General features: G+C 43.1%; 1 protein-coding gene across 6 annotated transcripts in view; it reads left to right on the forward strand.

Annotated features, from left to right (window-relative positions):
* The window catches only part of ADAM22 (ADAM metallopeptidase domain 22), a 419533-nt gene that overhangs the window by 264551 nt on the left and 129957 nt on the right, over positions 1-25025 (forward strand). For all 6 annotated transcript variants that reach the window (XM_073629692.1, XM_073629695.1, XM_073629694.1 and 3 more), the window contains exons 7-8: positions 18861-18930; positions 24706-24776. In XM_073629692.1, the coding sequence (XP_073485793.1) occupies positions 18861-18930; positions 24706-24776 (141 nt within the window). The remainder of the gene's footprint in view (positions 1-18860; positions 18931-24705; positions 24777-25025) is intronic.

Here is a 25025-nt window from a genome sequence, read left to right on the forward strand (position 1 = left end):
GTCTCTTCTCCCCTCAGAGAACACACAGATCCCGGTTCTCGCTGTGTCACGAGCAACCGCGGGTGCCTGGCGGTCGTCTCGACCGCCGGGCACTCGCATTGGCTCCGGGGGCGAGCAGCGGGCACGTGCACGTGCTTTCGGTGGCGCACTTGTGACCCCTAGTGTCCACAGGGCGAAGTGACGTAACATAACGTCATTTCGTCCAGCCGCGCCATTCTGCCGCAGTAAAACTGCAGCAGCTGGTCGGCAAGTGGTTAACGTGATATTCACCACTTGTCTACCGGGGTCATGCATAAATCTGATTTTTTTTTTTTTGCTCCAAAATTACTATACACTCCCAAACAAGTATATGTTATCTGAAAGCGAAGACTCCCGAGAATAAAATAGTGGCAGTTGCATTTTTTTTTGTTGCATGACATTTGCACAATTGTTTATTAAATGCAAACTTTCAGGGAAAAAATGCACTAAAATGAGTTTTATTGCCCACAAACACAACATATTACCCAATTTTGATGAGGTATAAAAGATACCCAACATGTCAAGGCTTATGCCCCGTACACACAATCGGAAATTCCGCCAGCAAACGTCTGATGAGAGCTTTTGGTCAGAAAATGCGACCGTGTGTATGCTCCATCGGACTTTCGCTGGCGGAATTCCAGCCAGCAAAAGATTGAGAGCATGCTCTCAATTTTTCGGTCGGAAAAAGTTCCAGAAATTCCGATCGTCTGTACAAATTCCGACACACAAAATTCCTACGCATGCTCAGAAACAATTTGATGCATGCTCGGAAGCATTGAACTTCATTTTCTCGGCTCGTCGTAGTGTTGTACGTCACCACGTTCTTGACGGTCGAAAGTTCAGAGAACTTTTGTGTGACCGTGTGTATGCAAGGCAAGCTTGAGCGGAATTCCGTCGGAAGAACCATCCAAGTTTTTTCCGACGGAAAATCCGCTCGTGTGTACACGGCATAACAATTGTGAGTGGCTGTGAAATTGTGAAAAACGTACGGCCCCAAAACAACCCCTCCCCCTTTAAAAGAGACCTTTTTTTACATTTTTATACCATACTTACCATACTAGATGTGATGCTGCATCTGCCCCCCGCTGTCTCTATGGCCCCCCCCCCTTTCACACAGACGTTCCGATCAGATCTGCCTAATGCCCTGTACACACGGTCGGACTTTGTTCGGACATTCCGACAACAAAATCCTAGGATTTTTTCCGACGGATGTTGGCTCAAACTTGTCTTGCATACACACGGTCACACAAAGTTGTCTGAAAATCCGATCGTTCTGAACGCGGTGACATAAAACACGTACGTCGGGACTATAAACGAGGCAGTAGCCAATAGCTTTCATCGCTTTATTTATTCTGAGCATGCGTGGCACTTTGTGCGTCGGATTTGTGTACACACCATCGGAATTTCCGACAACGGATTTTGTTGTCAGAAAATTTTATATCCTGCTCTCAAACTTTGTGTGTCGGAGAATCCGATGGAAAATGTGTGATGGAGCCTACACACGGTCGGAATTTCCGACAACAAGGTCCTATCACACATCTTCCGTCGGAAAATCTGACCGTGTGTACGGGGCATTACAGTTTTTTAGGTGGAACCAATCGGAACCTCCATTCTTCTCTATGGAGTGGCTGGTGTAAATGAACATGTGTCTGTTTACACCCGCCAACATCCAATCTGCCAAAAACAAACGGATGGGGATACGCTCGCCATCCATCTGGCGGATTGGATGGCAGTTGGGTGTAAACAGACTGGCGGTTAGTTTACATCCAGCGGTCCATAACGGACAGTGGACCGTGTTAGTTTCCGCTCTGCATGAACAGACCTGGACCTGTCATCCACCTGCTCAGCAGGGATCAGCGGACAGATCTCCCGCTCAGCAAGCGGATCGCAGCCAGAGTCCAACCCGTGTGAAAGAGACCTAAGGGTGACAACTGATCGCTCAGTGCTCCGTCTCCACCCTAAGCAGAGAGTGGTGACTGCCAGTCACCACTCTCTGCTCAGAGCAGAGGGGGAGAACTGGGGAGCAGCTATCAGGTGTGTTTACAGTGCCTTTAACCACTTCAGCCCCGGAAGGTTTTACCCCCTTCCTGACCAGAGCACTTTTTACAATTTGGCACTGCGTCGCTTTAACTGCTAATTGCGCGGTCATGCAATGCTGTACCCAAACGAAATTTGCGTCCTTTTCTTCCCACAAATAGAGCTTTCTTTTGATGGTATTTGATCACCTCTGCCGTTTTTACTTTTTGCGCTATAAACGGAAAAAGACCGAAAATTTTGAAAAAAAATGATATTTTCTACTTTTTGTTATAAAAAAAATCCAATAAACTCAATTTTAGTCATACATTTAGGCCAAAATGTATTCGGTCACATGTCTTTGGTAAAAAAAAATGTCAATAAGCGTATATTTATTGGTTTGCGCAAAAGTTATAGCGTCTACAAACTAGGGTACATTTTCTGGAATTTACACAGCTTTTAGTTTATGACTGCCTATGTCATTTCATGAGGTGCTAAAATGGCAGGGCAGTACAAAACCCCCCCAAATGACCCCATTTTGGAAAGTAGACACCCCAAGGAAATTGCTGAGAGGCATGTTGAACCCATTGAATATTTATTTTTTTTGTCCCAAGTGATTGAATAATGAAAAAAAAAAAAAAAAAAAAAAATTACAAAAAGTTGTCACTAAATGATATATTGCTCACACAGGCCATGCGCATATGTGGAATTGCACCCCAAAATACATTCAGGTGCTTCTCCTGAGTATGGGGATACCACATGTGTGGGACTTTTTGGGAGCCTAGCCGCGTACGGGGCCCCGAAAACCAAGCACCGCCTTCAGGATTTCAAAGGGCATAAATTTTTGATTTCACTCCTCACTACCTATCACAGTTTTGAAGGCCATAAAATGCCAAGATGGCACAAAACCCCCCCAAATGACCCCATTTTGGAAAGTAGACACCCCAAGCTATTTGCTGAGAGGCATGTTGAGTCCATGGAATATTTTATATTTTGACACAAGTTGCGGGAAAGTGACAATTTTTTATTTATTTTTTTTTGCACAAAGTTGTCACTAAATGATATATTGCTCAAACATGCCATGGGCATATGTGGAATTACACCCCAAAATACATTCTGCTGCTTCTCCTGAGTACGGGGATACCACATGTGTGGGACTTTTTGGGAGCCTAGCCGCGTACGGAGCCCCGAAAACCAAGCACCGCCTTCAGGATTTCTAAGGGCATAAATTTTTGATTTCACTCCTCACTACCTATCACAGTTTTGAAGGCCATAAAATGCCAAGATGGCACAAAACCCCCCCAAATGACCCCATTTTGGAAAGTAGACACCCCAAGCTATTTGCTGAGAGGCATGGTGAGTATTTTGCAGCTCTCATTTGTTTTTGAAAATGAAGAAAGACAAGAAAAACATATTTTTTTTTTTCTTTTTTCAAATTTCAAAAGTTTGTGACAAAAAGTGAGGTCTGCAAAATACTCACTATACCTCTCAGCAAATAGCTTTGGGTGTCTATTTTCCAAAATGGGGTCATTTGGGGGGGGGGGTTTGTGCCATCTGGGCATTCCATGGCCTCTGAAACTGTGATAGGCAGTGAAGAGTGAAATCAAAAATTTACGCCCTTAGAAAGCCTGAAGGCGGTGCTTGGTTTTCAGGGTCCCGTACGCCGCTAGGCTCCCAAAAAGTCTCACACATGTGGTATCCCCGTACTCAGGAGAAGCAACAGAATGTATTTTGGGGTGTAATTTCACATATTCCCATGGCATGTTTGAGCAATATATCATTTAGTGACAACTTTGTGCAAAAAAAAAAAAAAAAAATTGTCTTTTTCCCGCAACTTGTGTCACAATATAAAATATTCCATGGACTCGACATGCCTCTCAGCAAATAGCTTGGGGTGTCTACTTTCCAAAATGGGGTCATTTGGGGGGGGTTTGAACTGTCCTGGCATTTTATGCACAACATTTGGAAGCTTATGTCACACATCACCCACTCTTCTAACCACTTGAAGACAAAGCCCTTTCTGACACTTTTTGTTTACATGAAAAAATTATTTTTTTTTGCAAGAAAATTATTTTGAACCCCCAAACATTATATATTTTTTTAAAGCAAATGCCCTACAGATTAAAATGGTGGGTGTTTCATTTTTTTTTTTCACACAGTATTTGCGCAGCGATTTTTCAAACGCATTTTTTGGGGAAAAAACACACTTTTTAAAATTTTAATGCACTAAAACACACTATATTGCCCAAATGTTTGATGAAATAAAAAAGATGATCTTAGGCCGAGTACATGGATACCAAACATGACATGCTTTAAAATTGCGCACAAACGTGCAGTGGCGACAAACTAAATACATTTTTAAAAGCCTTTAAAAGCCTTTACAGGTTACCACTTTAGATTTACAGAGGAGGTCTACTGCTAAAATTACTGCCCTCGATCTGACCTTCGCGGTGATACCTCACATGCATGGGGCAATTGCTGTTTACATTTGACGCCAGACCGACGCGTTCGCCTTTGCGCGAGAGCAGGGGGGGACAGGGGTGCTTTTTTTTTTTTTTCTTTATTAATTTTTAAATTTTTTTTCTTATTTTTAAACTGTTCCTTTCATTTTTATTTTTTTTTTATCATTTTTATAGTTATCTCAGGGAATGTAAATATCCCCTATGATAGCAATAGGTAGTGACAGGTACTCTTTTTTGAAAAAATTGGGGTCTATTAGACCCTAGATCTCTCCTCTGCCCTCAAAGCATCTGACCACACCAAGATCGGTGTGATAAAATGCTTTCCCAATTTCCCAATGGCGCTGTTTACATCCGGCGAAATCTAAGTCATGAAATGCTCGTAGCTTCCGGTTTCTTAGGCCATAGAGATGATTGGAGCCATTCTGGTCTCTGATCAGCTCTATGGTCAGCTGGCCGAATCACCGGCTGCATTCTCAGGTTCCCTGTTGGGCCAGGAGAGCCAGAGAAAAACATGGAAGACGGTGGGGGGGGGAATCCCTCCCACTGCTTGTAAAAGCAGTCTAGAGGCTAATTAGCCGCTAGGATTGCTTTTACATGAAAGCCGACCGCTGGCTGAAAAGAATGATACCAAGATGATACCTAAACCTGCAGGCATCATTCTGGTATAACCACTCAAAGTCCAGCAACATACCAGTACGTTGCTGGTCCTTGTATTGTAAACTTTTTTTTCATGCAGCCTGTGGGCTGAACGAAAAAAAGATATTGATCGGTGGGTATGCCCACCATTAGAATACCTCCCTTCATCCGCCCACTTCTAATGATGGGCATACATGCACCATTTATATATGCCGAAGCATGGGGGCATCCTCCCGCAAAAGGCAGGAGCAAATTGCTCCTCCACCCACTGCTGCCCCCACGCTTCGGCATATATGCTGAAGTATGTAACTGTGGTGGTGAAATCACCTCCGACAGCGCTGGAGTCACGGCTTTATATATCGTGGGAGCAAACGCTGTTGCTGTCAAGATAAATAAATCCGCTCTGCAGCTGAATGGCGTACCTGAAAACAAAAAAGTGGTTAACAATAAAAAAACAAAGTATAAAAAAATTGCATACCTATAAAGCAAACATGATAAAAACATAACAATAAAACATTGCAGTATAGAATGCAGAACAATAGAGAGAGAATAGAGAGAGAGAACAATAAAACGACAACTATTTTTGTTTTTTTTTATTTTATATTTTTTTTGTATTTTTATTTTTTTATTTTTTTTTTTATTTTTTATTTTTTTTTAACACTTTTTTTAGTAACTTTAACTTTTAACTGTAACTGTACCAGGTTTGGGTCTCTCAAAATGCGATGGCATCTTGGGAGACCCTGTGTTAGTGTGCCTAGTCTGTGCCGTGCTGAACCCTACGCTAATACTCCACTAGTGTATGGTAGCGTTCAAAACATTCACCAATGCATAGACCAGGATTGTCAGGACAGGAGGGACAACAATACCGGGTGTCACGCCTAAATCCGCGCTTGCTGCAGACACGACATCTTTTTTGGGGGGCTCGTTGGGTAGGGGTACTCTGGAGGACATAAGGAAAATGCCTCCCATGCAGCCGGCTTACTGCATCTGGTTGGGGAAGGTGAGGTGGAGCACCGTCTGGATACAGAAGGGCTCTGACGATCTCTTCCTGGAATTTAAGGAAGGATCCAGTCCGTCCTGAAGCTCTGTATAGCACATGAGCATTCAGCAAAGCCAATTGAAATAAATAAACAGACACTTTTTTGTACCAGCGTCTGGCCTTACGGGCAATTAGGTACGGCGCCAACAACTGGTCGTTGAGGTCCACCCCTCCCATATTAAGGTTGTATTCGTAGATACAGAGGGGTTTCTCCACAACACCAGTCGCCGTAGTAATTTGGGTCGTCGTGTCTGCATGAAGGGAGGTAAGAACGAAAACATTCTTATTGTCCCTCCACTTCATAGCGAGCAAATTATTATACTGCAAGCAGGCTCTCTCCCCCAGCCTAAGACGGGACTCTACAAGCCGCTGGGGAAAGCCCCGGCGATTAGGTCGCACGGTGCCACATGCTCCAATCTGATGATCAAACAAGTGACTAAAAAGTGGCACGCTCGTATAATAATTGTCCACGTACAAGTGGTACCCCTTTCCGAATAAGGGTGACACCAAGTCCCACACTATCTTGCCAGCGCTTCCTATGTAGTCAGGGCAGTTTATCGGCTCTATGTGACTATCTTTGCCCTCGTAAACCATAAATCTACATGTATAGCCTGTGGCCCTGTCACAGAGCTTATACATCTTGACCCCGTATCTGGCACGCTTGCTGGGAAGGTACTGTTTGAAGGACAAGCGGCCAGAAAACTTAATCAGGGACTCATCAACGCAGACAACTTGATGGGGGGTAAACAAGTCTGCAAAACGTTGGTTGAAGTGGTTTACGAGGGGCCGAATTTTGTAGAGCCGATCGTATGCAGGGTCTCCACGAGGACGACAGAGTTCATTGTTGTTGAAGTGCATGAACCGCAAAATCTGCTCGTATCGTGCCCTGGTCATGGAGGCAGAGAACACGGGCATATGGTGAATTGGGTCAGTGGACCAATATGACCGCAACTCACTCTTTTTGGTTATGCCCATGAGGAGGGAAAGGCCCAGAAAGATCTTAAGTTCGGAGACCGTAATTGGTCTCCAATCTCTGGCAAGGGAGGACTGGGGAATAGTGGCGATGTGTTGACCAGCGTACAAATTGCTTTGGTCCACAATAGATCTATAGAGATCTTCGGTGAAAAACAGCGAATAAAAATCCAGTGGCGTAAAGTCAACTGTTTCCACCTGAATTCCGGGTTGGCCAGTGAATGGGGGAAGTACGGGTGCTGCAGAAGTGGTGGGTTCCCAATTCGGATTGGCGAATGCAGCAGGAAGGGCACTATGGGCACGACGGGCCTGTGTTCGTCTACTTCTTGGTGGCAGCGGGACGCTACTTGTGCTTGCCACCTCGCCAGCTTGAACTGCACTTATGGGACTCGCCACGTCACCACGTGATACTGCAGTGCTGGATGTACGACCAGGGTGTACTAGGCCGCTGGTGCTTGCCAGTTCACCAGAAGGAGTAGCGGCACTAGTACTTCTCTGCTCCATACGAGAGCCCTGCGGTTCTTGCACTTCAAGGACAGAAGAAGTTCGGGGTCTGGTATGCCTGACCTTAGCAGGGACCACAACTCCGTCGTCAGAGCTATCTGTCATGGAGCCGCTGTCCTCTACAGGTTCGTATTCTGAGCCTGAACTTGACTGATGAGTGACTTCCTCTTCACTATCTGTCATACTCAGAAACGTGTAGGCCTCTTCACTAGTGTACCTTCGATTTGCCATTTTGGCCTCTAAATTTAGGGGTACACTAGTGAGACTCACAGGCAAAAAAGCTCCTGACTGTTAGCGACTGATTCAAAACGCTACCAAAAAACTGTTAGCGATCGCAGGGATCAGGCCTGACTCTGCAAACGCTGCAGTTATGTGTGCTTAGTGTTTTGTAAGTGTCAGTTATCGATCGATACTGCACTTGGGTGGGCTGGGCTGGGCTGGGCCGAGGGGCAAAACGCAGGTGCTAGCAGGTATCTGGGCTGATCCCGCTAACACTGTGTTTCAGGGAACCCTAAACTGCTGGGGAGTATAGATCTGATCGGATCAGATATCGATCCGTTCAGATACTATAGCACTAAGGGAGGTGTATGCTGCGTGCGTGGGTTTTAGCGGTACTGGCGCTAACCTGACGCTGCCTGGGGCGACGCAGACCTTATCAGATCCTAAAAACTTAACTTATATCACCGCCGGGCAATTAGGGGGTTAAACCTTTATAAGGTAATAAACGGCGGGTGCCCTAAAACTATAATAAACTATAATAAACTGTAATAAACTACAAAAAACAAACTAGCTAACCAGCGTCACCCGTAACACTTATACAGTGATCGCTGGTGAAAGGGTTAACTAGGGGGCAATCAAGGGGTTAAAACCTTTAGCAGGTAGTATATGGGGGTCCCTGTCGCTATAAAACACTGACAGCGAACCTATATACTTACCTCCCTAACTAGCGTCACCTGTGTCACTAATACAGCGATCAGAAAAACGATCGCTTAGCGACACTGGCGACGGGGGGTAATCAAGGGGTTAACTTTTATTAGGGGGGGTTAGGGGGGTACCCTGGACCTAAAGGGGGGTACCCTAGACCTAAAGGGGGCTAACCTAACTGCCCTAAAACTTGTAACTGACACAAACTGACACCAATGCAAAAAAAAAAAAAAAACTGCTATTGGTGTCAGAGTGACAGGGGGTACAGGGGGGTGATCGGGGGGTGATGGGGGGGGTGACAGGGGGGTGAAAAGTGTGCCTGGCGTGTTCTACTGTAAGTGTAGTGTTGGTGCACTTACTTGGATGTCTTCTCTCCTCTGCGCCGGGACGAAAAGACCGGCTCGAGGAGGGATGACATCACTTCCTTTCCCTCTGTTTACATTACAGAGGGAAAGGAAGCGTTTTCATTCGCCGGGAGCGATCGGGAGGGGGTGGCCAACAATGGATGGCCTCCCCCTCACCTCTCATCGCCCGCGAACGAGAGCCGACCGCCTATGGCACCGGGGGGGTCCGATCGGACCCCCCACCCGCGGGAGGCAGATCACGTACAGGTACGTGATTCTACCTGCCCGTGCCATTCTGCCGCCGTATATGTGCGTTAGGCGGTCGGCAAGTGGTTAAAAAGTATTCATACCCCTTGAAATTTTCCACTTTTTGTCATGTTACAACCAAAAACGTACATTTATTTTATTGGGATTTTATGAAATAGACCAACACAAAGTGGCACATAATTGTGAAGTGAGAGGAAAATGATAAATGGTTTTAAATTTTTTTTACAAATACATATTTGAAAAGTATGGCGTGCATTTGTATTCTGCCCCCTGTACTCTCATACCCCTAACTAAAATCTAGTGGAACCAATTGCCTTCAGAAGTCACCTAATTAGTAAATGGAGTCCACCTGTGTATAATTAATATCAGTATAAATACAGCTGTCCCGTGAAGCCCTCAGAGGTTTGTTAGAGAACCTTAGTGAACAAACAGCATAATGAAGGCCAAGGAACACACCAGACAGGTCTGGGATAAAGTTGTGGAGAAGTTTAAAGCAGGATTAAGTTATAAAAAAATATCCCAAGCTTTGAACATCTCACGGAGCACTGTTCAATCCATCATCCGAAAATGGAAAGAGTATGGTACAACTGCAAACCTACCAAGACATGGCCATCCACCTAAACTGACAGGCCGGGCAAGGAGAGCATTAATCAGAGAAGCAGCCAAGAGGCCCATGGTAACTCTGGAGGAGCTGCAGAGATCCACAGCTCAGGTGGGAGAATCTGTCCACAGGACAACTATTAGTCGTGCACTCCACAAATCTGGCCTTTATGGAAGAGTGGCAAGAAGAAAGCCATTATTTAAAGAAAGTCATAAGAAGTCCTGTCTGCAGGACAGGAAAAGCAAAACTCTATGTGTGGCGTAAAACTAACACTGCACCCTGAACACACCATCCCCACCGTGAAACATGGTGGTGGCAGCATCATGTTGTGGGGATGCTTTTCTTCAGCAGGGACAGAAAAGCTGGTCAGAGTTGATAGTAGATGGATGGATCCAAATACAGGGCAATCCTAGAAGAAAACCTGTAAGGCTACTTTCAGACTGGGGCGGGCAGACGTCGGTGATAAAGCGGAGCAATACTTAGCGCCGCTTAACCGTCGTTTTAGCAGCGCTATTTGGCGGCCCCGAAAAAGGGATAGAACCACCCGCAAATGAATGAATGAATGAGTGACTTGTATAGCGCTACCTTTGCGAACTGAATCGCCTCAGCGGCGCTTTGCCAGCAGGTTTGCGGCGCTGCTCCAATGTTTTTAGTGGGAAGGGGCACTTTAGGAGTGGTGAATACCCCTCTCCTCTAGCGCTGCAAAGATGCGGCTTGCAGGACTTTTTTGGCCGTCCTGCAAGCGCACCGCTCCAGTGTGAAAGCCCTCGGGCTTTCACACTGGAGACACAGACGTCATCCATTCAGTCATGTTTTTGCTAAGAAAAAACTAATTCTGTTTACATCCCTTTTTCGTCCTCATCCGTTTTTTAAGTGGAAGCAGACTCGGGTTTTTATTGGTGTCCATATCTCTGGAGTGGTGGAGCCGTTGACGATGGTCACAAAGACAGAAAATGCAAGGGAATCTCTTCATTGAGGACATACACAGGCAGAAAAAAAGAAAGTCAGGGATTCTATTTTTCACCATACCATAATAAACTAAAAAAACAAAAGAAAAACAATGTGTCCAGAGTCACATTTAAGAGGTCCTCTGCCTTCTACACAGACCAGGTTGTCTTGTAGGTGAGCAGTGCTAGTGGCCCCCATTCACCCAGTCTTGGCAATCTCCACACATGTGTTGGTTTAACATGTTGTTTAAAAAGCCTGTTTTCCCAGCACAGCACTCATTTGGTGTGTTCTGGTGCCATTCATTTAGTACAATACACAAGTCCATTAGCTATTCATGGCTCCTTGCTGCAACGTATCACAATGCACAACGCATGCGTTCTCGTGTTCTGTGTTACATAAATGGTGTAGGGTTTTTTCTTCTGTTGTGATGCGTTGGCAGTCAGTTCAAAAGAATTGGTAGTAAGGCCTCATTCACATGGGCATACCTATCAATACACTTGTGCAATTTTTGCCCACACGGTGGGGCACAGGGGTTCCATGCATCCGCTTGTCCCATGTGAGTCTATTGGGAGTCTGCTAGAGAGATTGAAATCCGATTGATTGCGTCTGTGGACAGGTGTCTTTTATATAGGTAACAAGCTGAGACTAGGAGCACTCCCTTTAAGAGAGTACTCCTAATCTCAGCTTGTTACCTGTATAGAAGACACCTGGGAGCCAGAAATCTTGCTGATTGATAGGGGATCAAATACTTATTTCACTCATTAAAATGCAAATCAATTTGTAACTTTTTTTAAATGCGTTTTTCTGGATTTGTTTGTTGTTATTCTGTCTCTCACTGTTAAAATAAACCTATCATTAAAATTATAGACTGATCATTTCTTTGTCAGTGGGCAAACATACAAAATCAGCAGGGGATCAAATACTTTTTTACCTTACTGTAAAATAAAGTTCCCAGTAATGACTGTTAAAGAGGTTGTAAATCTCCAAAAAAAAAACAAAAAACAAAATACCCTGTAAGACAAAAGGCATAATGAGCTAGTGTGCATCGCATACTAGCTCATTATGAAATACCTTAGAACAATGCCCTGGATCAGTGCCGGCACAACGCTGACAGGGCCGACATGTTTCCCAGAGTTACTTCCGGGTTCACGATCTCCAGCGCTATGATTGGCCGAAACCGCTATTACATCACTCCCGCGCATGCGCACGGGAGCCGCCGGTCACGGCACGGGCCCTGAAGAAACGGCACAGGCAGGCAGTTCCTTCAGTGCGCATGCGCCGATGACGTTGGCGGCAGCGTATACAGTAAATATCTCCTAAACGGTGCAAGTTTAGGAAATATTTACAGTACCCACAGGTAAGCCTTATTCTAGGCTTACCTGTAGGTACAATTAAAGAGGAAGACTTTACTTCCTCTTTATGGTTTTAGCTATCATAGTTCCTTTAGTTGCAGGGACTTATTATCTGTAAAGGCCTGTTGAAAATCTGTCATTGCTAAATAAGTGAACAAACCAAATATATATACTGTACATACAGAATGTGTATTGTGTGTGTCTGTGTGTGTATATATATATATATAGTATCTCACAAAAGTGAGTACACTCCTCACATTTTTGTAAATATTTTATTCTATCTTTTCATGTGACAACACTGAAGAAATGACACTTTACTACAATGTAAAGTAGTGAGTGTACAGCTTGAACAACAATGTAAATTTGTCTAAACCGCTGGCAATAAAAGTGAGTACACCCCTAAGTGAAATTGTCCAAATTGGGCCCAAAGTGTCAATATTTTGTGTGGCCACCATTATTTTCCAGCACTGCCTTAACCCTCTTGGGCATGGAGTTCACCGGAGCTTCACAGGTTGCCACTGGAGTCCTCTACCACTCCTCCATGATGACATCACGGAGCTGGTGGATGTTGGAGACCTTGCGCTCCTCCACCTTCCATTTGAGGATGCCCCACAGATGCTCAATAGGGTTTAGGTCTGGAGACATGCTTGGCCAGTCCATCACTTTTACCCTCAGCTTGTTTAACATGGCAGTGGTCATCTTGAAGGTGTGTTTGGGGTCGTTATCATGTTGGAATACTGCCCTGTGGTCCAGTCTCCGAAGGGAGGGGATAATGCTCTGCTTCAGTATGTCACAGTACACGTTGGCATTCATGGTTCCCTCAATGAACTGTAGCTCCCCAGTGCCAGCAGCACTCATGAAGCCCCAGACCATGACACTTCCACCACCATGCTTGACTGTAGGCAAGACACACTTGTCTTTGTACTCCTCACCTGCTTGCCACCACACACGCTTGACACCATCTGAACCAAATAAGTTTATCTTGGTCTCATCAGATCACAAGACATGGTTCCAGTAATCCATGTCCTTAGTCTGCTTGTCTTCAGCAAACTATTTGCAGGCTTTCTTGTGCATTATCTTTAGAAGAGGCTTCCTTCTGGGATGACAGCCATGCAGACCAATTTGATGCAGTGTGCGGTGTATGGTCTGAGCCCTGACAGGCTGACCCCCCCACCCCTTCAACCTCTGCAGCAATGCTGGCAGCACTCATATGTCTATTTCCCAAAGACAACCTCTGGATAGGACGCTGAGCACGTGCACTCAACTTCTTTGGTCGACCATGACGAGGCCTGTTCTGAGTGGAACCTGTCCTGTTAAACCGCTGTATGGCCACCGTGCTTCAGCTCAGTTTCAGGGTCTTGCCAATCTTCTTGTAGCCTAGGCCATCTTTATGTAGAGCAACAATTCTTTTTTTTCAGATCCTCAGAGAGTTCTTTGCCATGAGGTGCCATGTTGAACTTCCAGTGACCAGTATGAGAGAGTGAGAGCGATAACACCAAATTTAAACACACCTGCTCCCCAATCACACCTGAGACTTTGTAACACTAACGAGTCACATGACACCCGGGAGGGAAAATGGCTAATTGGGCCCAATTTGGACATTTTCACTTAGGGATGTACTCACTTTTGTTGCCAGCGGTTTAGAAATGAATGGCTGTGTGTTGAGTTATTTTAAGGGGGACAGCAAATTTACACTGTTATATAAGCTGTACAGTCACTAATTTACATTGTAGCAAAGTGTAATTTCTTCAGTGTTGTCACATGAAAAGATTTGATAAAATATTTACAACAAAAATGTGAGGGGTGTACTCATTTTTGGGAGATACTGTATATGTATGTATATATATATATATATATATATATATATATATATATATATATATATATATATATATATATATATATATACACACATACACACAGATATTTACAGGGCTTTTTTCTCAGAGAATAGGTGCATGTACTCCCCCCTTCTGAGTTACCCCTTGTCACCTCCAAGCACGGTCCCTTGGTTCCACCCCCTACCCACCAAATACCAAGTACTGCCCCTTTTAGAGAATACAAAACCAAGTATCATTTGTGGTACAATGTCATTTGTATGGAATTTGCTAATGATAACAATAAATGCAGTAAAATAGATCCCCTGCAGCCAGCAGCAATAAATTCCCCCAGCAATAATAGACCTCCCCCATCAATCAAAGACCTCTGGCAACAATAGATATTCTAGTAGTCAGCATCAATAGACCCCTCCCTTAACAGTAGTCCCTTCCCCTAGCAATAAATTCCCCCAGCGACAATAGATCCCACAGCAGGCAGCAACAATAGACTTCCCAGCAACAATAGATCCCCAGCAACATCTTAACATCCAGCATCAATAGACCCCTCTCTTAACAGTAGATCACTCCCACCAACAAACGACCCCCCCCCTTCTAGTAACAAATCCCCCACCAGCAACAAACAGAGTTCCCCAGCAACCATAGACCTCCCTTCGACAATGGATCCGCCCTTGCAACAATAGATCCCCCAGCAGCCAGCAACAGTAGACCCCCCAGCACCCCTTGGCATTACTTAAGTTCAATTCTGGAGGTGCCGGAACTGCATTCCCGCTGAAAAAAAGACCTGTGTATGCATTTATATAAACAGTATATATACTGTGTGTGTATATATAGATATATCTATATATACACACAGTACAGTATGTATGTATCTTTTATTCTCAGTTGTCAGGACTGTCATATGGTAATGCTTTTATTTATTGTGTATGTCTTGATTTCCCCAGATGGGCTTGTAATCTGTCGATGTTGTGCTGTAATGTATTCTCCCTTTGATGCAAAATATATTTGCAATTATGGGCTCAGTTCCAGTAAGCACAAAGCTACTTTCATGTGTACCCAAAGAGGATAAAAATGAATGGAGGAAAGTGCACATATTTTCCCTGCCCATCATTGGTGTCTGCATCTCTACAAGAACAAAGACAAGTTTCATCAACCAAATTTGTTCCGTAAAAGAAACTACTGAGAAACCATAGAGGCTGTTTGTGTCCCATTGGGAGATTGCCATTCATTTCCTGCCCTAGAAACGCAACAGGAAGTAAGAGGTTACAATATGAAGGGAGTTCCTCTCTTAGGGCCTGTGTCAACTCACTTTGGATTTCTGTCAATGGCATCAGTTTGGGAAGCTTCTGAGATCATTGAGAATTCATTGACAGTTGCATTTGACCTGCAGTTGACCACTTTCTGGCCTGCATTTGACCTGCTTAAAGCATGTTTTGCACTCTCATAGATTTGTATTGCAACGTTAAAGCGGTGTTCCACACGCAAATTTTTTTTTTTTTAAAGTCAGCAGCTACAAATACTGTAGCTGCTGACTTTTAATAAGGACACTTACCTGTCCAGGGACCCCGCAATGTTGCCCCCCCCCGAGGCCGATCCATCCATCGGATCGGGTACAGGCGCCGCCATTCCAATTAAAGCGGAGTTCCACCCAAAAATGGAACTTCTGCTTTTCGGAATCCTCCCCCCCTCCAGTGTCACCTGAACATGAGTTTGACTCGAACACTGGCTGTTCACCCATTCGCCGAATAGCGAACAAATTCGGAAGCCGCGGATCACCCTTTAAAAGTCTATGGGAGAAATCAAAAGTGCTAATTTTAAAGGCTAATATGCAAATTATTGTTATAAAAAGTGTTTGAGGACCCGGATCCTGCCCCAGGGGACATGTATCAATGCAAAAAAAAGTTTTAAAAACGTCCGTTTTTTCGGGAGTAGTGATTTTAATAATGCTTAAAGTGAAACAATAAAAGTGAAATATTCCTTTAAATTTCATACCTGGGGGGTGTCTATAGTGTGCCTGGGGCACATGTTTCCCGTGTTTATAACAGTCCGAGAGCAATCTAAAGGAAAAAAAAAGTCATTTAAAAGTGCTAGCGCTAGTGCCGGCTATTAATGAATTGTCGGTCCTGACAATACATATAAAAGTCATTGAAAGTCATTGAAAAATTTTTAAAAAATGCGTGGGGGTCCCCCAAAATTCCATTACCAGGCCCTTCAGGTCTGGTGTGGATATTAAGGGGAACTCCGCGCCAAAATTAAAAAAAAATGGCGTGGGATTCCGACAAAAATCCACACCAGACCCTTATCCAAGCACACAACCTGGCAGGCCGCAGGAAAAGAGGGGGGGACGAGAGAGTGGCCCCCCCTCCTGAACCGTACCAGGCCACATGCCCTCAACATTGGGAGGGGGCTTTGGGGTAGCCCCCCAAAGCACCTTGTCCCCATGTTGATGGGGAGAAGGGCCTCATCCCCACAACCCTTGCCCTGTGGTTGTGGGGGTCTGCGGGTGGGGGGCTTATCGGAATCTGGAAGCCTCCTTTAACAAAGTAGACTCCCAGATCCCGGCCCCCCCCTGTGTGAAATGGTAATGGGGTACATTGTACTCCTACCATTTCACCCAAAAAAGTGACAAAAAAGGTAAAAAAAAACACACACACAGCTTGGCACAAGTCCTTTAATTAAACAAAAAAAAATTCCAGCGATGTAATCCTTCCACGAACGATACAGCCTTCTCTATAGGAGGCGCCTGGCAGAATGACGCACGACTCGGATGACAGTTCATAAATAACTAAGGGCGGGGCTACCCATCACATGGACAGGTGGCCCCACCCGCTCTGATGCAAGGGGAAATGCCGGGGTTACCTAGTGACCCTGCCCCCTCTGACGCATCATGAGAAACCCCCGTTGCGTCAGAGGGGGTGGGGTCACCCGTACATGTCACTGGGTAACCCCGGCATTTCCCCTTGTGTCAGAGGGGGGCGGGGTCACCCGTACATATCACTGGGTAACCCCGGAATTTCCCCTTGCGTCAGAGGGGGGCGTGGTCACCCGTCCACGTCACGGGTGGCACCGCCCTTGGTTATTTAAGAACTGTCATCCGAGTCGCTTGTCATTCTGCCAGGCGCCTCCTATGGAGGAGGCTGTATCGTTCGTGGATCGTAGAAGGATTACATCGCTGGAATGTTTTTTTTTTTGTTTTTTTTTAATTAAAGGACTTGTGCCAAGCTTTTTTTACCTTTTTTGTCACTTTTTTGGGTGAAATGGTAGGAGTACAATGTACCCCATTACCATTTTACACAGGGGGGGCCCGGGATCTGGGAGTCCCCTTTGTTAAAGGGGGCTTCCAGATTCCGATAAGCCCCCCCCGCCCGCAGACCCCCACAACCACCGGGCAAGGGTTGTGGGGATGAGGCCCTTCTCCCCATCAACAAGGGGACAAGGTGCTTTGGGGGGGGCTACCCCAAAGCACCCTCCCAATGTTGAGGGCATGTGGCCTGGTACGGTTCAGGAGGGGGGACACTCTCTCGTCCCCCCCTCTTTTCCTGTGGCCTGTGTTCTCAGATAAGGGTCTGGTGTGGATTTTTGGGGGAACCCCACGCCATTTTTTTTAAAAATTTTGGCACGGAGTTCCCCTTAAATACCCTGGTATGGATTTTTGGGGGGAACCCCATGCCATTTTTTTTTTTAATTTTGGTGTGGAGTTCCCCTTAATATCCATACCAGACCTGAAGGGCCTGGTAATGGAATTTTGGGGGACCCCCGCATTTTTTTTTATTTCTCAATGACTTTCAATGACTTTTATGTGTATTGTCGGGACCGACAATTCATTATTTGCCGGCACTAGCGCTAGCACTTTAAAATTACTTTTTTTTCCTTTAGAAATGTCATTTCGCTCTCGGACTATAAACACGGGAAACATGCGCTACTTTACAGGCATACTATAGACACCCCTCAGGTACAAAATTTAAAGGAATATTTCACTTTTATTGTTTCACTTTAAGCATTATTAAAATCACTGCTCCCGAAAAAACGGCTGTTTTTAAAACTTTTTTTTGCATTGATACATGTCCCCTGGGGCAGGACCCGGGTCCCCAAACACTTTATATGACAATAACTTGCATATAAGCCATTAAAATTAGCACTTTTGATTTTTCACGTTCGAGTCCCATAGACTTTAACGGTGTCCGTGTGTTCGGACAAATTTCTTGCCCGTTCGCATGTTCTGGATGCGAACCGAACCGGGGGGTGTTCGGCCCATCCCTAGTGCCGACATCGCGGGCGCCCTGGACAGGTAAGTGTCCTTATTTTAAAAGTCAGCAGCTGCAGTATTTGTAGCTGCTGACTTAAAAAAAAAATCAGGCAGAACTCCGCTTTAAGGGAAACCGGCAGTGGAGCCTTGCGGCTTCACTGCCCGTTTCCTACTGCGCTTTGTGAATGGCCGGCTGTCTTCTGGGACACACACATGTCCCAGAAGACATGGGGGGGGGCTCACCGAAGAAGAAGATATGACGTCCTGCAACGCGGACCGGAAGGATCGGAAGTACAGGCTGTACTTCATTAAAAGGTAAGTTAGAAGAAAAAAACTTTTTTTTTAACTAGCCACTCAATTAAAGCACACAAAAGCCCATCAATACAGTCAATCAAAGTTCTAACCAGAAAAGATGTCCGAATTGGAAAATGAATGCACACCTCTGGTGACAACTCTAAAGTGTAGGATTTCCCATCGCTTTCTGTCTCAGTGACATTGGCTACCTGGATCAATAAGGAGGGTGACTCTTCCTAGAAGGAGCACAGACAGCAATAAAAACTTGACAGGAGCTCTAACCCATTTGTACCCCTTTCAAAATGAAGAAAAATAAATAAATAATGGTGCTACATACATTTTAAGTAATGATTGATGTATAATAAAGATTTTATGGAATAACATTTTTTTTCTTGTTTATTTCAGGAGGAATACCACTTACACTCTGTTTACAAATCGAAAATACTTGAATTCCCCCTTGATGAACTGCCTTCTGGTAAGTTTTGTTTCGAAAAAAAACAGTCTAGACCGATACCTAAAAATACATTTCTGTGTGCTCTCTCCAGGGAAATTACTCAACAGGATAATAGAATGAGAGATGGAAACGGAAAATACATTTTTTTTTCTGTGTTCCCGGATCTCATTCTATTGTACCCCTTGAATGAGTTGTGTTTTGCCTGTCTAACCTCACTGTAAAGATTTCTGTCGACATAAGACGATCGTTCTTTTTTTTTTTTTTTTTTTTAATTCTCTTTAGTATAAGACGATCATTCTTGATCAGATTTTGGCCAAATCAGACATCACTACGTTTTCATTTTTTTTGAGAAAGTTGATCCGACTCCGACTTTGATTGTGTTATTGTATATTTATGTATTGTGTATTTTCTGTATTTTCTGGGCTGATTGCAGCTATTTCCCCAAGAATGAAGCTGGCTAGACATGTGCAATTCGTTTCGTTCTGAATTATTTTTTTAACGAATTTCATCCAATTTGCTAATTCGGAAATATCCGAATTAACGAAAACCCGTTTAACAAATTTTTCCGAATATTCATAAATTTAAATATTCAAAAATTCGGACATTAGAATATTAGAATATTTGTAAATTCGAAAATTTGATATTTCGGAAACTCGAAAATCCGAAAATTCAAAAATCCGAAAATAAGAATGAAAATTCAAAAGAATGAAAACCCAAAAAATAAGAACCAAAATTTGAAAACCCGAAAATTCAAAAATCTGAAATAATAACTGTTAATAACTTAACGATTACTAACTAATAAATTATAGGTATTGAAATTTCCTTTCAAATCTGGCTGTTCGTGAATGTAAAGAATATGAATTTATCCAAAGTTACAAATTATCCAAAATAACGAATGCCGTATCTAAACAAATAGAGCGTAACTAATTAATAATAATAAAACCTTTTTGTTATTATTATTTATTATTAATTTGTTCCGTTCAATTCGTTTAGATGTGGCATTCGTTATTTCGGATAACTCGTAACTTTGGATAAATTCGGATTCGCTATGTTGACTAACAGCCAAATTTGAAAGGAAGTTTCAATACCTATAATTTATTAGTTAGTTATTATTAGTTAGTTAGCTGCTGGGGTCCTTCAGCGGCGCTGGTGCCTTCTCCCCACATTGAGTGTCCACGTTGGAGAAGCGAGCTCCTTGGTGGACACCCGTTCGGGTGCGCTCCCGAGTCCCACATCTGTGTCCATTTTATACAGAATGCAGGACCTGGGCCCCCGGCGTCACGTCTTTGGATTTGATTGACAGCAGCAGGAGCCAATGGCTGCGCTGCTATCAATCTATCCAATCAGGACACGAGACACCAGCTAGAGATGGTGTGCTCATTCCCGGACGGAGGATGACAGCGTTCAGGTAAGTAAAACGGGGGGGGCTGCAGCACTACAGAAGGTTTTTCACCTTAGTGCATAGAATGCATTAAGGTCAAAAACCATGAGGGTTTACAACCCCTTTAAATTAATTAATTAAATTGTCCTCAAAATTCTACAAACAATACCCCATAATGACAACATGAAAGAAGCTTGTTTGAAATCTTTGCGAATTTATAAAAAAAAAAAAAAAAAAAATGAAAAAATCACATGCACAAGTATTCACAGCCTTTGTCATGACACTCAAAATTGAGCTCAGGTGTATCCTGTTTCCACCGATCATCCTTGAGCTGTTTCTACAACTTGATTGGAGTCCACCTGTGGTAAATTCAGTTGATTGGACATGATTAGAAAAGGCACACACCTATCTATATAAGGTCCTACAGTTAACAGTGCATGTCAGAGCACCTCCAAGACAGGATTGCATTGATGCACAGATCTGGGGAAGGGTACAGAAGAATTTCTTCAGCATTGAAGATTCCAATGAGTACAATGGCCTCCATCATCCGTAAATGGAAGAAGTTTGGAATCACCAGGACTCTTCCTAGAACGGGCTGCCCGGCCAAACTAAGTGACCGGGGGAGAAGGGCCTTAGTGAGGGAGGTGACCAAGAACCCAATGGTCACCCTGACAGAGCCCCAGGGTTTCTCTGTGGAGAGTGGAGAACCTTCCAGAAGAACAAGTATATCTCCGCAGCACTCCACCAATCAGGCCTGTATGGTAGAGTGGCCAGAGAGAAGCCACTCATTAGTAAAAGGCACATGACAGCGGTAGGAATTGGGAGACTAGTCAGGATCAAGGGAAAGATGAATACAGCAATGTACAGAGACATCCTTGATTAAAACCTGTTCCAGAGCACTTTGGACCTCAGACTGGGGCGAAGTTTCATCTTCCAACAGGATAAAGACCCTAAGCACACAGCCAAGATAACAAAGGAGTGACTACAGGACAACTCTGTGAATGTAATTGAGTGGCCCAGCCAGAGCCCAGAGTTGAACCAGATTGATCTGAAAATGGCTGTGCACCGACGCTCCCCATCCAACCTGATGGGGCTTGAGAGGTCCTGCAGAGAAGAATAGGAGAAATTGCCCAAAAATAGGTGTGCCAAGCTTGTAGCATCATACTCAAAAAAAAAAAAACAAATGAGGCTGTAATTGGTCCCAAAGGTGCTTCAAGAAAGTACTGACCAAAGGCTGTGAATACTTATGTACATGGGACTTTTATTTTTTTATTTTTATTTTTTTAACTAAATATGCAAAGATTCCAAACAAACTTCTTTCACGTTGTCATTATGGGATATTGTTTGTAGAATTTTGAGGAAAATAATGAATTTAATCCATTTTGGAATAAGGCTGTAACATAACAAATTGTGGAAAAAGTGAAGCGCTGTGAATACTTTCCGGATGCACTGTAGTGCATGAGCCTGCCTGATTGCATATAAATTGAAAGTGTTTAGGTTTGACCTCATATTATATGGTATACTGTATGTCCAGCCTAAGTCAGGTCACGTCTGGATTCGCCCAGTATATAAATATTTGCTCTTAGACGATAGCAGCATGCATGCGTATGATTCTAAAAACAAAAATAATTTTGCACTGGGGAAGATTTTAATACATAAAAGCAGCGTACACCAAAATCTGTGATACCAAATTTGTGCATAAGTAAATCAAATAGTGTGGCGCTAAATTAATACAACATGATAGAAAATATACCATACTTACTGTGCATAAAACTCTAATATAAATTCATGATAAAAATCTCAATTCATAAAGTGCAAAATATGAAATAATTGAAAATTTACATTTCAAATAAAATACACCAATATAATGAAATCAATATTCAAATCCTATAAACAAATAATAAGTACCAATTTATTAATATAAAAAAATAAAAGAAAAAAAGAGTAATTCATGTGCAACATCCAAAAAAAATATTGGTGTATAGTCCCATATCCAAGTGCAAGTGAATGCCGCTCTTATCCAATAAATATAAACAATCCAAGAGATAAATTGTTGATACATCCAGTGCTGATCACTACAGTGATATCACCCATGATATAAGATAAGGTAGGCTCCTTACCAGATAGCATGGACCATATTAAATGGTCAACAGCGCATTGAAAATATCCAGCATGTCTTTCTGTCACTCCTCATCCTCTTGCTACGAACTCTCCTAGCAAAGTAATGCAAAGCAAGAAAACAACATCTCATAGCGCAATGTGTTAAAAAAAAAAAAAATCTGTGTCTTTAATAATAGAAGTGCACTTACATATATTCCACAGTAAAATCGCATTAACCGATGCACAGAGTTTTTTCCCGAGCAGGCAATCCCAAAACACCAGTGTTTCGGCAGTCAGATAGCGTCAAGTCGTCACGTGTAGGCCTTTGCCCAACGCACGTTTCGTCAGAGGAATTAGGCAAGCTACAAAGAAGTTTTTCCTCTAATGGGACTTTATAAGGTGAAAGCTCCCCAAAAATAAGCAGTGGTTTATAGAAAATACATTTTATTAGAAAAAGTTAAAAGCAGGAAGGAAGATGCATAGTGGTGAAGGTACAATCAATGCAAATACAAACATGAATGCACAATGAATGACATGCAGAAAACCACTTGCTCTGTCTGGTGATCTGGTGTACCCAACATGTTTCAGCGTTAATCCTCTTCATCAGGGGTAAGTGGTTATGGGTAAAGCATTAATATCTATAATTAACAAAAGCAGATAATACACTGTATAAGAAATTGTCATGAACTAAATTCACATTTTTCTAATTCACACTAGAAAAAGTGTTCAACAATAATATCAGTATACACTAACCATGTGGTTGTGTAGAGTATCATGGGTATTGCATCATATTAAAAAAACAATGATTGTTTTTTTAATATGATGCAATACCCATGATACTCTACACAACCACATGGTTAGTGTATACTGATATTGTTGTTGAACAATATTTCTATTATGAAGTTAGACAATTTCTTATCTGTTTTTGTTATTTATAGATATTAATGCTTTACCCATAACCACTTACCCCTGATGAAGAGGATTAACGCTGTAACTCGAAATGTGTTGGATACACTCTGTTGTGTGTGTGATCACCAGACAGAGCAAGTGGTTTTCTGCATGTCATTCATTGTGCATTCATGTTTGTATTTGCATTAATTGTAGTTTCACCATTACGCATCTTCCTTCCTGCTTTTAACTTTTCCTAATAAAATTTATTTTATTAGAAAAAATGTAAAATGTATTTTGTATAAACCACTGCTTATTTTTGGGGAGCTCTTGCCTTATAAAGTCCCATTATGCCCTGTACACACAATCGGACATTCCGACATCAAAATCCATCGGATTTTTTCCGACGGATGTTGGCTCAAACTTGTCTTGCATACACACGGTCACACAAAGTTTGTCGGAAATTCCGAACGTCAAGAACGCGGTGACGTATAACGCGTATGACGAGCCGAGAAAAATGATGTTCAATAGCCAGTGCGGCTCTTCTGCTTGATTCCGAGCATGTGTGGCAATTTGTGCGTTGGAATTGTCTAAACACGATCGGAATTTACGCAAACGGATTTTGTTGTTGGAAAATTTTAGCTCTCAAACTCTGTGTGGCGGAAATTCCGATGGAAAAAGTCCGATGGAGCCCACACACGGTCGGAATTTCCGACAACAAGCTCCGATCGCACATTTTCTGTCGGAAAGTCCGACCGTGTGTACAGGGCATTAGAGGAAAACCTTCGTTGTAACTTGCTTGATCCAGGGATGTGGGCATTATCTCCCATCCTATAAACATACAGCATATTGTTGAAATTCTTCAGAGGAATTGGCCAGAGTCAGCTATGCTATCACCCTTATATGTGTATGATTTTGTCTATACACACCATGTTCATGAACGCTGCTACAAAATGGATACAGGTCGAGAGAATCTATAAACACCCATCTGAATTTAAAGGTCGATGTAACCCTTAGATTCAGTTCACACTGGTCTGGTGCGGGAACCACATGTGATTCAGACAAGAATCACACCGCATTCCTGTTCAAATCACATGCGATTCTGTGCAATTTGAGCCTTTTATTTTTGCTGTGATTGACAGCAGAGGGAGCCAATGGCAGTCCCAGCAGCAGAAGATGGGGGAGATTGCTTTGAATATTAAAAATACATTACATAGAATTTTTGGTTTGTGGTGCTCAGATTCAGTGTAGTTCTGCTTTAGGTAGAAGCATCATCTTAGATCATCATCGTGTGTCTTCTGACCACATTACAGAAGACTTCACAAAATGTAAAGTATAAAGTACAGATTGCTGAGCTGTGCATAGCTCTGGCAGAGGACGCAGTGAGGTTTTCAATCACAACTATGAAAAGCTTTTTTCTTATTTAGAATTCTGGTCTTTGAATGAGACAATTGTAAAGCTTCCACAGACAAGAAGATCTCGCCGGAAGAAGAGACAAGTGAGTACAGCATATTTCTGTGGGGCTTTCAGAGCGAAATTACTGTTTAAAATTACCATTTAAATATACAGTAATTATGAAAAAGATATTGCTGTATCTTCTCCAGGGGATAAACAATGAGAGCTGAATTCGATGCAAACATCGAAATGCACAGATTGAATACATAAATAGTAATAGGTTCACCTGCCAAAGGATTTTTATTTCTGACCATCCAGTCCTGAGATTTACCAAGTCCCATCACAAAGCATA

This window comes from Aquarana catesbeiana, linkage group LG05 (genome assembly GCF_042186555.1).
Source record: "Aquarana catesbeiana isolate 2022-GZ linkage group LG05, ASM4218655v1, whole genome shotgun sequence".
Classification (NCBI taxonomy): Eukaryota; Metazoa; Chordata; class Amphibia; order Anura; family Ranidae; genus Aquarana; species Aquarana catesbeiana.